This window comes from Falco punctatus, assembly GCF_963210335.1.
Source record: "Falco punctatus genome assembly, chromosome: 4".
Classification (NCBI taxonomy): Eukaryota; Metazoa; Chordata; class Aves; order Falconiformes; family Falconidae; genus Falco; species Falco punctatus.
In genome coordinates this window covers 112,691,128-112,705,782 of record NC_137583.1, presented here as the reverse complement: position 1 = coordinate 112,705,782, position 14,655 = coordinate 112,691,128, and the positions used below count along the sequence as shown (strand labels likewise).

At 43.2% G+C, this 14,655-nt stretch overlaps 1 protein-coding gene across 1 annotated transcript in view; it reads right to left on the bottom strand.

Moving 5' to 3' along the window:
• Positions 1 to 14,655, bottom strand: part of LOC308061762 (uncharacterized protein) — a 28,029-nt gene that overhangs the window by 10,135 nt on the left and 3,239 nt on the right. The window contains exons 3-4 of the mRNA XM_080382182.1: positions 12,112 to 12,379; positions 10,656 to 10,791 (exon numbers count right to left, since the gene is read on the bottom strand). Of these exons, the coding sequence (XP_080238308.1) occupies positions 10,656 to 10,791; positions 12,112 to 12,379 (404 nt within the window). The remainder of the gene's footprint in view (positions 1 to 10,655; positions 10,792 to 12,111; positions 12,380 to 14,655) is intronic.

Below are 14,655 nucleotides of genomic sequence, written 5' to 3'. Positions count from 1 at the left end.
TACTGTGCCTAGATACCATAGTGACATAGATAGATGGGATGTGCCAGCTACTCCCTGTAACAACGTCTTGAAGATCTCCTTATGGATGAAAACACCCAGTCACACACTTATCGTCAAGGCTTACAGCTCCAGATGGAAGAAAAAGCTGCATTCACCCAGGCATGCACATTCTTGTCTGTCTTACTTGGCTGTTGACCACGGGCACTGCATGGAGCTGTGTCCGCTTCCAGGACTGCTGATAAACAGGAGACTGGGACCCATCATCCCTGTGCGCTCATGAGGCAGAACAAGAGCACAGAGGGGAGAGAGTGTCTCTGTCCTCTGTAAAATGTTGTGTTTGCCTCCTGAGAGAAAGGTTAAAGTGCACAGAAGAATCCTCAGCAAGGGGTACCAAAGGTAACATCTCTGGTGGTGCTGAGACACCCAGGGAACAGTTTTTTGGGAATCTTTTTTTCTTAGATGGTGTAAATATTCACATCTGGGCACTGGAGCACAAGCTGTTTCTAGTAGGTCATTCAGATCTCTTCCCCTGCTTTGTCTTGATACAGGCGTTCCAGCTGCTGAAGCCATTTTGGAGCTTTCATGCAGCAGTGGCTGCCATCAGCTCAAAGTGAAGATAAAACTGCACTGCTGAATGGGTCTATAATGTGCAAAAAGGTGTGGGGCATGCACAAAACTGTATCTTATTTGAACGATGTGCTTGCTTGCTTATTTTCCTGCCACCACAATAAGCAGGATGGGGCCTATGCCTGTGCTTGATGAGACTCCTCCAAAGAAACCCCCTTGGTGATTCATTTAGTTTAAACCCCTTTTTCTCTCAGTACAATTAAGGATCTGGACAGATGTCAGTCGTTTTGGAAAGAACTCCCGAGTTGCTGTCCCAGAGCTGGCCTTACGACTTCTAGTATCTAGAACCTCCTCCTACTGTACCACACCAGATGTCCTGCCAGCAAGAGCATAGGGTGTTTCTTCTGTGAGGATGGAAGCAAATGGTGGGGGCATATGCAGACTATGAGCATTAGCCATGGGGACCAGGAAACTAAGGGAGTGAAGGGAGGAGAAAGAATGGAGGCTCAGCCCAGAATAATGTGGATGTAACATCCCTAACCAAGCCCATTTACCTGGATTTGCACTGTGTCCTGGGCTTCTCAAGGTTGACGCTAATAGGGTCACATTCATGTTACAGAGAGAAATGAGTGGCCTGGTTTGCATTACTGTATTTCATGAAGCAAACTACAAATCTGATCAGAATGAGGTATATAATTGTACAGATGTATATAGCCTCTGTGTGTGTGTTTATGTGCACATGTGTACAAACACACAGATTACTTCCAAGAAGCACAACGTATTTGTGGTAGTCTGAAGGTTAATCCAGATTGGGACTTGATTTCCATATTCATTCAGTAAGAACCAATACAATCTTCGTAGTTACAACAACCCTCCCAAATATATTGGAACAATGAGCATTCCTGCAGTCAAATACAGCAAATTCCCTGATGAGTTATGCTAGGTCTACTCTCTCAGGTATTAGTAGGAGCGAGAGGGAGAATCTTGCACTCAAAAACTTAAAGATCCATAAAGATTTTCTTTTTTTTAGCAAGTAATAATTCTTTGGAAATTAAGGCTAATTAAAAGCCATACCATCCCAATAAATGCAGTTACTTTGTCAAGACAATTTTATATTTGTTTCCTATGATGTTACCACGTGCATCCTAATCAGTGTTTTGCTGTAATTGTGATTAGAGACCATACCTCAGAGGCAGACTCCTTACAAACTGAATGAAAGTAACAAGCAGTGGGCGGTAATAGAATTGAGTGTCTTCTGCATATTTACAATGGATTAGGCTTTTTTATTTGAGGGTCAGTGCAGCCTTAACCTATATGCAGAGGTTTGTGGCTAATGCCAGCATTGCTTCTGGGTGCAAAGCATGTGTGGGAAATTTCTGCTTGCTTGATGTACTTAAAAGGGCAGACAGGAACTTAAGAAGATCTCTTTCCTGCCCTACTCATTTTCCATAATTGGCCCCAACTTCCTCCTAAGTCTTTTCCAGGTAGTGAAAAATGAAATGTGTGCTGGAACCCAGCTTTTTGCCCCTTCAGCTGTTGGCACATCTGTTCATCTGCTGAGGATGAGATGCACGTTACCATATGGCTGAAATGTTAGCGACTGAATTTCTGATGACTGCTTCCATAAAGCCAAACTAATGTTTCAGCAGCATGTCTCTTACCAACTGATATGCACAGAACCTCAGGTTTGATATTTTAGCTCTTCCTGTCTTTTTCAGGGCACAAAACAAAGAAAAATTAGCCTTCTTGTTTACCCAGAATCTATTCTCTGAGTGCACATGCCCGTGCATCTCTGTGTGTCTGTGTCTAACACTGGATGGCCCTTGGTGCCAGGCTGTCACTACTACTGTGTGTGTCAGTTGCTACAGGACTGTAGCTGTTCCCATCATTTTATCCACAGCTATGGCTAACTCTGTGCTACAGACAACAGATGCAAGGAATAGTTTTTGCAAACAGCACAATGTTCAAAATGCCTTTTTACCCTTTTCTTTTGCAGCAAAACTTTAAAGTTTCTGACCATGTACAGAGTAGTTTTCTAAGTGTGTGCTGACAATGAATTTATTTGCATGTGTGCCTTTTGAGTGTGAAGAGTGAGTGAAAATGCTTTGTGCCATGTCTGGATGCAGATTAGCTTTGGTGAAGAAAAGGAAGATGTATGACAAACAAAATCTTTTGCTCCTGCTGTGAACAAAATAGTTATTTGTAAGTATTTTCCAAAGAGTTTAGATGAACAATTTTAGGCATCAGGCATGAAAATTATGCGCAAACTGCATGCTCTGACATTTCTGCCTTTGCTGCTTGTGGTGCATTATGGCTCATAATTACTTGGTTTTGCTCAGTGACTGAGCTATTGAACTTGAGAGAAATCGAGCTATAGAAATCTGTAGTATGCGACGGAAATGAGTGAGGAGTGTGAGCACCTGAAGAGCAGTACTTCCCCACTCTGCTTTACAGAGATGTTTTCTCTCTGTTTCATGAGTGAAGAACCTGAGTTTGGAGTCACTAGGTGAATTGCTGCATTCACACAACGACGCAAAATAGGCAGAAATAGAAATGGGAATGCCTGACTCCACATGTAGAAAAGTTCAGGTTTGGAAGTCTGACAAACAAATAAAACTTGGTGCTAAGTAGTTACAGCAGGCAGCTTCTCTTGTCCACAAGCATGCTGCATTTGCTATGAAGCAATGCAAAGGAAGGAGCAGAAAAGTTGCTCATCTTCCAAGGAACTCAAATCCCCATGAGAAGATTCAAACGTGTAAATGCCTGCTTACATTTAAAAAAAAAAAAAAAAACACAACTTTATTTAGTTTTTGTTATTCTTTTCTTAATCTCATCTAAGTTTTTGTTTAAGCACTCTGTTGCAGTGTAGTCACGGCAACAAGTTTACTTCATTGATTCTCTTTTTCTAGGAAAGTAAGATTTAAAAGAAAAGAAAAACAAACTCAGACAAGACAAGCCTTCATGTGGTCCTGACCCAGCATTTATTCATAGTCATGGAGGAGGTGCGAGTGAGGAGTGAGGGCAAAGTTGTTTATGTGCATTTGTCTCCTTGAGTTCACTGGAGACTCTGCTTGCGCCTGTGACTGTTTGTAGGTATGCCTTTGAGTATGTTGTGTCCAAATATAACATACATGGTAGAAGAGACCATGTAAGAGTTCTGGTCACAGTGGCGCTGAAGTTACAGTTGCCTGCCTGTACCGGCGTTGATCTAGGTAGTCCGTGAAACAATCACAGAGAAAGCACAGCAGCACAAACTTCAGTGAGCATTCCCTACACAAGTGTAGGTCCACGTTGATGGAGCTCCTATGTGATGTCTTCTCAGAGTACATTTAACTATGGCAGACAGGCACTTGGCTGCAGTCATATCTGAAACTGCAGTACAGACACAGCTCTGACTAGGGCCTATTTGTACATAGTTTCACATTGCTGTAACAGTAATTGTTCAGAAACATTCCTAGTGGCATTTGCACAGATCTCTCGTGGGGTGCAGTTATACTAGTGGAGAGGTGATGTATGCTAATCCCACCATTAGTAGGGCAGTGACTACACTACATCAGTTTCTAGAAGAGGAGAATAAGAACAATACAAAACCTGTCTGCAGAGATGCCCAATGAAGGATTTAAAGACTTTTGAACGTGTTAGCTCTAATTAATGTGTTTGACAGCTGTAAGCCAGCTCAGGTGGTGTGTACTTTAGCACCCCCTAAATTGGTCAAGGCAGGTTCTGCCTAGTGTTTAATTTGATCTTTCTAGCATGTATTAAAAGCAGTCACACCTTGATTGCATTAGACTCTTCTGAAACACTACTTCCAAAGGAGTAGCTAACAAGGTTCATCTGCCTATCCTAAAAAAAAGTGCTGTTTGTCCACATTTGTATATGCATGTGAATTAAGGGAGAGACCCATGGCTTATTTGTCTGTGGCACTGTTTGATGTTGGGATGGCACACCTAATGTTATCGTCTTTCCAATGATCACAATTCTTTTATTGGTTTAACCCAGCAACCATACCCAGATTCTTGGATAGCCAGTTTTTCAGTGTATCTTTTTGTTACTATGATTGTAGGAGGGAAGGCAGGCGGGAAGTTAGGGGAGTAGCACAGAGTGATACACAAGTGTTGGGACACAGCCAAGCTTTAGATTAATACGTGACCATCGTTTCACCGTCTTTTGATACAGTGAGTTTTTCTGAGCAGTGGCACAGAGTGGAGTAGCACAAACAAAGGCTTTAGGGGAAAGAGAGAATCTGGTGGAGGCTTTCTTCTGCATTACATCTCTGATATCTCAAGTCTTTCACAACAGTTATGAATTAGCAATAAGTAACCTCTGAGAACAGAGGAATAGAGAAGGGAGAAAGATGCATTTTTAATTGCAGTATGCACAAAGAAGTATAGTAAATGCAGAGGGAAGTACAGGGAAGCTGTCCAGAAACTGGGACTGCAAAGGTGGCAGCTCTTGCCTTAGAACGGTCAGAGAGAATGGTTACTATAACAGCAGCTTTGATACTTAAAGCCTTATTCCATTTGTGATTTCTGTAAATGTTTGGTGGTTTTTTTTTTTTACATCATGGAGACATCACTTGAGTGTAGCTAAACTTGTTGTTTCCCAAAACCTTTGCAGAGAAGGGCAATCTCTTGCTAGATTATGGAGAACTGGAACACTGAAGTGTCAAGTCAGTAAAAACTTGCTGTTGGTTTTAATGGAAATAGGGTTGTGCCCTTTAAATTTAAACTTCTTGTACAGATCTCAAGGTTGATTCTGATCTACATAACCCCAAAACAGCTGAACTTCAACCGGTAAGGAAGAGAGGTGCATCAGTCCTCCTATCATCTCATAGGTGTTCCAGTGCCATGTCCTCTGACAGCACATCACATCACAAAGCAAAATGGTCACTTGGCACACAGCCAGCCTCCCAGGGCAATTGCAGGGTGATTCTTGCTGTGCAGTATGTACAGCAGCGTACAAAGGTCTCTGAGCTGTAGGCCAGGTGACTGTTTACAGTGTAACCAGTATACCAAGTCAGAGAGAGAACAGAAAATGTGTTCCCTGCATGGGAAGTTACTCATGATTTAGAAGAATGGAGCAGCTAGTTTAGAATTAGTCCTTGTCTCCCAGATAAAACTTCCTTCACTTCTCACCGACATTTAATTCCTCTAGGGTTAGAGTACTGATCCACTTAGACTGGTCACATAGCTATACAGGGCACTTGTAGGGAAGGTGATTTGGAGGAGACATTTTGGGAAAATAGTTTAATGAGGAGAGAGTTCCTTAAAGCACCACTGACTAACCCCGACCCTAACCACGCCCAACGTCTGACCCTAAACCCGACCCCGGCATCTAACCCTAACCCTAAGAGGCGCCTCACCCTAACCAAGCGCTCCACCAAGTGTGCAGCTGCAGTATCCCAATATTTGGCTGCCAGGTGGCAAGAGCGCTCCACCAACCGCCCGGCTGCAGTGCCCAATATTTGGTCGCCAGATAAAAGCAGCGTTCCACCAAGCGCGCGGCTGCGGTACCGATTTTGCGTCGCTAGGTGGCAGCAGCGCCCCACCAACCCTGTGCTGACCACTGGCCGGGCGAGCACGGGCCGGGATCTCAGCTCAGGTCACACCTGCGGGGCTCCTTTTGCGGTGCCCTTTGCCCACTCGCAGCCCAGCCACTATTACCCGTTGCCTCCGTACTAAAAAGCACCCGCGTGGTTCGAGCGGCTATAAAGCTGTCAGATGCAAAGGATAAATTTGGGTGGTTCTTTCTGTCCATGCCCCCAACCCACCAGGAGGGAGAAGCAGCACCATGGGGAACCCATGGCACAAGGTGCAGGAGGGGCGGTGGATGGTGGGGTCCTACAGATAAGCCCCAGCGATTGCTGTTGTTACAGGAAAAAATTTACCCAGATGCAGGTACCACTGGGCTTGCTTTAGTCACAACTCAGAGCTGGTCTGCCACCCCAGTGAGTGGCAGAGAACGAAGGGATACAGCACAGCTTATATACGCATATCAAATCATTAGTCAGGGTCTGAAGTTTTTAGGAGTTTCCTTTGGTCCTGTCAGTTCTGCAAATCCATCACCTGACTCTGTCCCAGGTGATTCATCTCCTCAGTTCCAGGCTCTGCCTCTGTTCCAGGCTGCTCCTCTGATCTTGATCTTTCTGCCTGCTTTAACTCACACACTCCTTCAAGCGCACGTAGTCTTTGAACAAGCAATTCCTATTCTTGTAGACAATTTTTTCCAAAAAAACCTGCGTTTCTGAGAGCACTTGTGCACACAGATTGATCATCTGTTGTTTCCCTGTTCTCCCACTGACTAACTGGACTGAGTTTTAAACCAGCCTTGGATTAGGGCTACACTAGGGACAAGGCATGGTTCTGCCACTTAGCTGCTTCAGCACCTTACATTTCTTAATTCAAAATACTTTAACAGACAACACAGAACAAAATGCTAAAACTCCAGGTTTTACAACAAACAAAAAAACCCCAAACCCTAAACAGTGCCTCTGAACTGTTTCCTTTTCCATCCAATGGATGGAAACTTCCTCAGTAAATGACAAATGTCCATGACCACCCAAGTGATCTGTGCTTACTGAGCAGGAAAGCAAACAATACCTTTTCAGCTGGCACATGTATCCAAATATATACCTAAAGAAACTCCATTAGTGTAATTTGCAAAGAGCTCTGCGACCTAACAACCTTACCTGTAGTGCCCCTCTAGGGAACTCCAGAGCTGTGGACTCTCAGACATACTGGAGCACAACTCTCACCTGCCTGAAATGTTCAGGAGGCTCTCGGATATCCAGGCAGCAGCAGAAACCGCTCTGATTTTACAGCAAGGCTGACCACAGCTGTGAGTTTTCTTTTGCATGCTCACACCTGGAAGCCAAACCAGAACAGCTGCACACAGCAGAACAATTGCTCAGCACATCTACACCAACAGAGCTCTCCTAAAGCACACCTGGAGTCATTCATTCCCCAAGTCAACATCTACAGCGGAACCTGGCCGCAAGCTTTGACACAATGTCATTTTGGGGTCAAACTGATGCACACCAAAGAAATTAGTAAAATACGCCTCCTTCTCTGCCATGTCAGGTATCGTGCTCCTTCAGCTGAGCTGTTAACTGCTACATTGTTTCCCAAATGCAAAGCCAAACAGAGAAAATACAACCACAGCATGCTCCTTAAAATGCAAACATGCACAGGCAACAGTTCATTGTGTGACCAAGGGATGATGTGACCACGGCCCTTCAAACTTTCGGGATGCCTAGGCAGGACTAAACGGTGCTTGCAAACAAAGAACATGCCTGCTCGTTAAGACAGGCTGGTCAAGTTTACTACCAAAACTCTACATCAGCATTTGCCAACCCTGTCCAGCTTTGCGTACCCAGAGCCACACTCAGATCACTTTAAAGCGTCTCCTAGTAGCGGCCAGTACTAAGCTCAGAGCTGTACCTCCCTGATGCCTACATGGAGGAAAACTCAAACTGTGCCCCCTTCTCCTTAAGGTGCCTTAGAGCTTGTGACAGGAATTTCATCCCACAGGGCAGACCACTCCCCCTCCATCCAACCCCCTCTCCCACACTCCTCAGGGCTATTTAACCACTTTGTGGGAACGAGCTACAGCTGCTCATCACCCATGTCCCTCAACCCACTGCCTTGGAGGCAAGGCCACAGCTGCATGTTATCAATGCTAATCAGCCCACTGCCTTCACTCCTCTGCACTCTTCTCCAAGAAATTCCAGGGAAGACAGTGACAGAAACCTGTGTTGGAACTAAGTGCCTGGTCAATGCCTCCAAGTAACAGCATCCGTAACTTCCAGACAGACTGTGAAGGGATAGATGGGTCCAAGAATTAAATTAGGGAATGAGGTAAGTAAAAGGCACAGAGAAACAGAGACCTCTGAGTTCTGGAGAGTATATTTTGATGTACCAAATTTCTGGTTTTGTGGCTCAGAAAGAAGAGAGTTCAGGTTTTGTCGCAGCAGTTATATGGCTGCAAAGGGAAGGCGAGAGCAGCAACAGAACTCCTTCCTGGCACCTTCTGTGTGGGAGCAGCGGCCAGACGTTTTCAGTTTCAGAGCAGGGCTCCGTGGGAATGACAAAGCGAGGGGACTGTTTTGTGGCCGAGAAGGAAAACCATGACACCACCATACAGGAGGCAATTCCATTTTAATAGTCTCCAAAGTGCCACGGTTCAAAAGGAAGAACAATAGGGCAAGAGCACGAATATGCAGCCAATACCGACAGAAGCAGCTTCTCAATATTGCTTTTTGGTATTTCATGGGGAAAAGCATTGAGCCTAATATTTCTCATCTGTAAGTTCTTGGGGGCTTTGGGGAGAAGGAAACTGACCCTTACTAGGTTGTCTGAGAATCACAGTTTACAGTTACTCATTGTCTTCTGGTCTCACAGGATGAGGCAGAGGTATAATTGATTTCTTCTCTGTATCTCTGGAAAGAGCTTTCCTCATATCTATGGCAAAAGAAAATAACGCTATTATAAAAGACAGTCATTGCACAAAGCCACATTAAGTGACTTCTCTATTACATTAAGATCATTTTTCGAGAAGATTTCCTAGAATCCTAGAATATCTTGAGTTGCAAGTGACTCATAAGGACCATCAAGTCCAACTCCATGCTCCTCGTGGGACTACCTGAAACTAAACCATATGACTAAAAGCACCATCCAGATGCTCCCTGAGCTCTTGACAGGAAAATCTTATCCACTGAAAGGGCGTTCAGTCAGGGCACAAAACCTAACATCCTAACCTGAACTTCCCCTAACACAGCTTCATTCCGTTTCCTGCAATTAAGTTTCATAATACTTCAGTAGGAAAAGCTATCTAAAGCAGTATACAGAATCCCGTTCATCAACGACTATCTGAACTTGTACAGGCCCAGGAACCCTCAACACAAGAACCTTTCCATTCAACTTAAGGCACAACAACCACTTACTGTAAGCATCTTCATCTGTCTCTCCACTGCTAGCAGAGTAGCGCTCCGATACTGTCCGGTACACACTGTAGCCAAGCTGTTTATACGTATTTACTGCAACCTGATTTGATACTCTCACAAAGAGATCAATGAAAAATCCACCCTTTCTTTGGAAACATAAAACCAAAGAAAAACCACAGTAAGGAATAGCAGCTGAATGTATTGCTAAATAACCAATAACTTGTAATCCGACCAAGAGCAGGTCTGATGATGTCATATGCTAATCAAACACCTTTCACACTGCAGTAACAGATGCACTCCTTTCCCAAGGGACAAACCCGCTAGAAGCTCAGATTTTATTCTATTTTTGTCACATAACCATTCTTTTACACCAGCCTATGGGTTCAGAATTATGAACAGAAAGAACAGGGCAAGCTAAGCACTCACACAGGTCTCATACACGGAAGAAATCTTTTATTTAAAAAATAAAATAAATCTAAAAATCCACATTTTCAATTGCATTGGCTTAGGGACGGCCTCCTTCGACGTGTGTGGCAGGGGGCAGTGGCAGAATGGGTCACAAAGTTCAGTCACCTAACACAATGCAGCCCTTCTCCTCACGAGGCAGCTTCTTCAAAATGTGTAGTTTTCCCATTTTACCAATTACAACGGGGTTGCCCTACCACCATGAGTTCAGGACATTTCCCTGTGGGTTCATTTGATGCTCAATTACATTTTCAGCAAGTACAAGCAGCCAAGCATGACAAAGAAAGCAAGCTAAGGTAGTGTCTGCCATACAGAATTGGTTCCAAGGCTGCCTGCAGGAACTTGAACTGATTACTGAACAAGCACGCTGGAGACCCTACAGCAGTGTTGACACTCCATGAAACTCTCCCGCTGTCAAGACAAGGACATTTTTTTATACAGTATCTCTATTGGAATTTAGGCTACATCCTACTCATTCTGGCAAGTTAGCTTTCACAGAAACCCTGAGATCTTACACAGCCACATAACATTTCTAGTCTTGCTCTCTAATTACAGGGAATCCTCAGCGAATCAGAACACTGCTTAAAGCAAAATTCTGGGTCTTTTTCATGCAAGTCAAATACCTAAGCCATGTCAGTTGAGAGGTTACTTTTAGAAGATTAGAGATAAGCATGGTACTCACTTTTCTGAAATTTCTCCCAGTAGTTTCATCAATTTAGCAACCAAACCCAGCCGTTGAAATTCTGGTGCAACAGAGAGAGCAGTAACACTTCCACGCCACTCTTCCCCAGCCACAGAGCCTTCCACTTTACCTGGTACTGCGAACATACAGAGCATCAGAGCAGTAAGGAGCACCTTGGGAATAATGCACCACACGCAGCCACACGACTTAACAAAAAACCAAGCAGTCTACAAACAAACATTGCAATGATTGTGGCAAAGGCTTAAGCAGCAATTCTACATTATTATTCAGTGATTCAGCAGCCACTAAGTTTCATTTTGATGCAGTATTACAGTTTTTTCTTCGTTAGTGTAAATAAATGGATCTCCACAAATTCATTGTTTGAGGCGTGACTTTCAAATGCAAGTTTTAAGCAATTCTCTTGAGTCTTTAACAAAGCAATGGAGGGCTAGAAGCCCAAAACTCACTCACCATCCCAGCAATTACTGAAGACTTTTTGTGACTATGGGGCAATAGAGCTCGGGAAGCTTTGCCAATGTGGCAAGAGAAAGCAAAGGCCCTGCAAACACTGGACGTTTAAGGAAAAATAAAAAATAAAAGCAGGGATGGGTGTGTGTTCTTCATAGTTCCTCTCCTTTCTACACAGAGCCAAGCTACTGTTAGCTCATTAATGAATATGCAGACTTCCACAGGGCACTCTTATAAACATCAGGCACTGCTAAATAAGCAACTGATGGGGTGGGTACAGAGAAACCTTCTGTACAGCAAACGCTTTAAGCTTTACTGTTAAACACTTCATTTTCTGGGTCCCCACAAAGACTCTAATTCTGTGCCCACCTTCCCCAACCCCCCAAAACAAGGGAAAAAAAAAAAAACAATTGGAAGGAACAAATATATATATATATGCAAAAAAATGGCGATTCTCTGTAATTAAAAAAATTAGGAAAGGTTGCAATCATCCAAGTAATAAGGAGTTAACTGATGCGCTGCATTGGACAGTCTTGTCAAACTCATGCTGGTGAAACTGAGCTCATACCAGCTGGTTTACTGAAATACTTGTCTTAGCATACATATACTTGAATCAAAATGACATTCAGCTATAGAGTGAGTGCAAGAAAATACATTTTTGCACACTACAGAAAGAGACCTGCAAAGGGCCATGGTATAATATGCTTCAAAAGAGTCTGTGGTACAAGAAATTCAGCCTCATGGGCTGTTGGCTCAAACACACGGGTGGAACACTCTGTATAACTGGCCATACACACGGTTTACACGGGGTTTTGTATGCAATATGTGTGTTTAATTAGGTATTTATGGTTTAAGACTTGTTTTAGCTCCTAAGGCAGGCAGCCAACAAAGATGTTTTCAAGAGTTAACAAGGAACAGAAATTAAAGGAGTTGCTGGTTTTAAGAAGCTGACTCATCATTGTTTTGAAAAATGGCACCATATGATCACTGTTAATGTGCTTGTAGATAGAGCAAAAGACTTGGGGTTGTGGGCGGCCGTGCAACTCTGTCTTAATCTTCTGAGGGTAGGTATCTTCTGTCAGTTGCTGCCAGGTGTCATCAACAAAAAGAAACAGGCTATATTTTTCTGGATTGTCCACTTTAAACTTTTCAGCACAAAGCTGACATACATCTTCGGTAGTGATATAGGGTCTTACTAGTAAGGTCTTTCCTGTACATGCACCGTTAACTTCCTGGAATGCAACACGAAGGTAGTTCTGTAGAATGAGAAAACAGACATCAGAAACAAAACCTCCAGACCTCATCCTCTGAAAACAGAAAGCTCAGCAACAAACAGCAAGCCTGTCTATGTTCTAGTTGTGAAACACACTAGTGATTCCTGTACATTACAGCCACCTTGTGAATTGATGTTGGTGGTAGGACTGTGGCAGGCATAACAGAAATTCATAAGCTGACATCCTCCTTTCCTTGGCTCACATTCTAACCCTGCAATTAGAAATTAACAGATAGCAGTCTTAAAGCCCCATTGAAAACATCAGTGGTTTTAACGGGACTTGGTGTTTGGCCTTACTAGGAAACTAAATGCTGTGAAGCAAAATAAACATCAGAGGCAGCACGTCCAAGAGATGATGCTGCAAATGCTGGGTTAATACTATTGAAGAGAAGCTTCACGCATTATGTTCGTCAGAAGGAAAAAGAAAAAAAACCCAGCCCTCTGCCAGCAACACACAAGGGTGCTGATCCACAGGTTGCTGCACGATAAGCCATTCACTCTTTATGCTGCAGTATGCAAAAGGCAATCCATTTTCATGCAGGACATTTTCATCACGTTAACCGATGGCAATTTGGTGTCTGAGCCTGATGTAACCAAATTTCATGCAAAAGGCTTAGAGGGAGGCAGAAAGAAAATTTACTCTGCAACATTAAAGTAAATCCGTATGATCATGAGGCAAAAGCTGGATTTTTTTTCTCTGCTGAAATTCACATGTGTGCACAACTGGTAACATAGATGAATTCTAAACAAGCCCTACAAGGAAACGCAGTTCTACCTTTCAAAAAGTATTTAAAAAGTAAAATAAAAAGCAACTGGAAAAAAACCACCCAACCACAACACACTTTTGGACACATGAACAAAGCAGTCTGCCATCATGTGCTTTTTTGCAAAGAAACTAACTGCAATTAGAAACTAAAAGCAGTAAAATGAAAGGAGATGGAGAAAATGACAGTAAGAAAGACCTGTTTTATTTACTGAGCTGGTACTTATGTTGGTACGCTGAATAAATTAAGCATGCTAAATCACAATGGTAAAAATTTACATTTCCTAAGAACAAGCTGTTAAAAGCTAAGACTGAGAAGAATGCTCATATGACTTCAGTTCCGAAGAGCACTCTGGGTTTTTAATAAACTTTTGATTGCTTGCAGACTGAAGCACTGGAACTTTGCAACAGCTTTTAAACAATTAGGACTGAGCAGAACTAATCCATTTTTGTTAGCCGGTGTGAAGAAATAAATAAATAATTTTTAAAAAAATCAAATCAGCTCTAAATAAGGCAAAACACACTACAGTTTCAATTTCTAACAGAGTTAACACACAGAAGACCTGTTTTTTGATGCTTCCAGATGGACAGGATTGCTTCAAGGAGAGGCTGAGGTTTGTGCAAATGCCTGTTACTCATATAGGAAGTATCAAAATTCTTTGTGCAGTATCAGCAAGTTGTATTTCATCATCATCAAAATACCGGATTTTTTGCTTTTCCATCTTTTTGAGGGAGGGAGGATGAAGGCCTTTCTAGGACCCAAAAGCTGGTGGTAAGGCTGTGAGACAGCACCACAGACGCGTGGCAACCACATCCTGGTTCAATGTGGGAAAGATGAGTTGAGCTGAAGCTGTTACACATTCATTGTAGGGAAGGTGCTTCATTTCAGGACTGCAGATGTGGAGAACGGAGATGGAAAACTGGCATTCTGGGCAGGCAGCAAAGTGCTTGAATTTGTGCCAAGCATAGCCTGGAAGTGGAACGACCTTACTGATTTGAGGCTCTTTTTGAAAGAGTCAACAAAAGGAGCAGCCCTGGACACACCTGGTGCTAGCTCTCCCCGTGCTCCCCTGCATCTTCCAGCATCCAGCACAGCATCCAGCTGTACAGGTAGCTTGGCTGAGGTTCAGTTGCTGAGGAAGAGAAAGTGAAACTGAATAGAAGATCCTGCTGAAAAATCTTCTGTCATTTAGTCATCCAGCAGAAATACAAAGGTGATTAATTTTCCTATTAAGTGTAATATTTTGCTAGAAAGAACAGACTCAAGCTACCTGAATGTGACACCTAACTACAGGTAAGCAGAATATAAAATGGATCCCAGTAAGATGGACTAGCTTTGTGCACTGGCCACCGTTTGGAATTTCTATTTGTCAGCTCTCCTCTTCCTAAGAGAGGCAAATTGTGGGAGACTGCTGCTTTTCCCAGCTCCTTCCTGTTCAGTGATGTGCCGTGGTTGTTTGCATGGACACTGATAAAGCAGAAGGAGCCGCAACTGA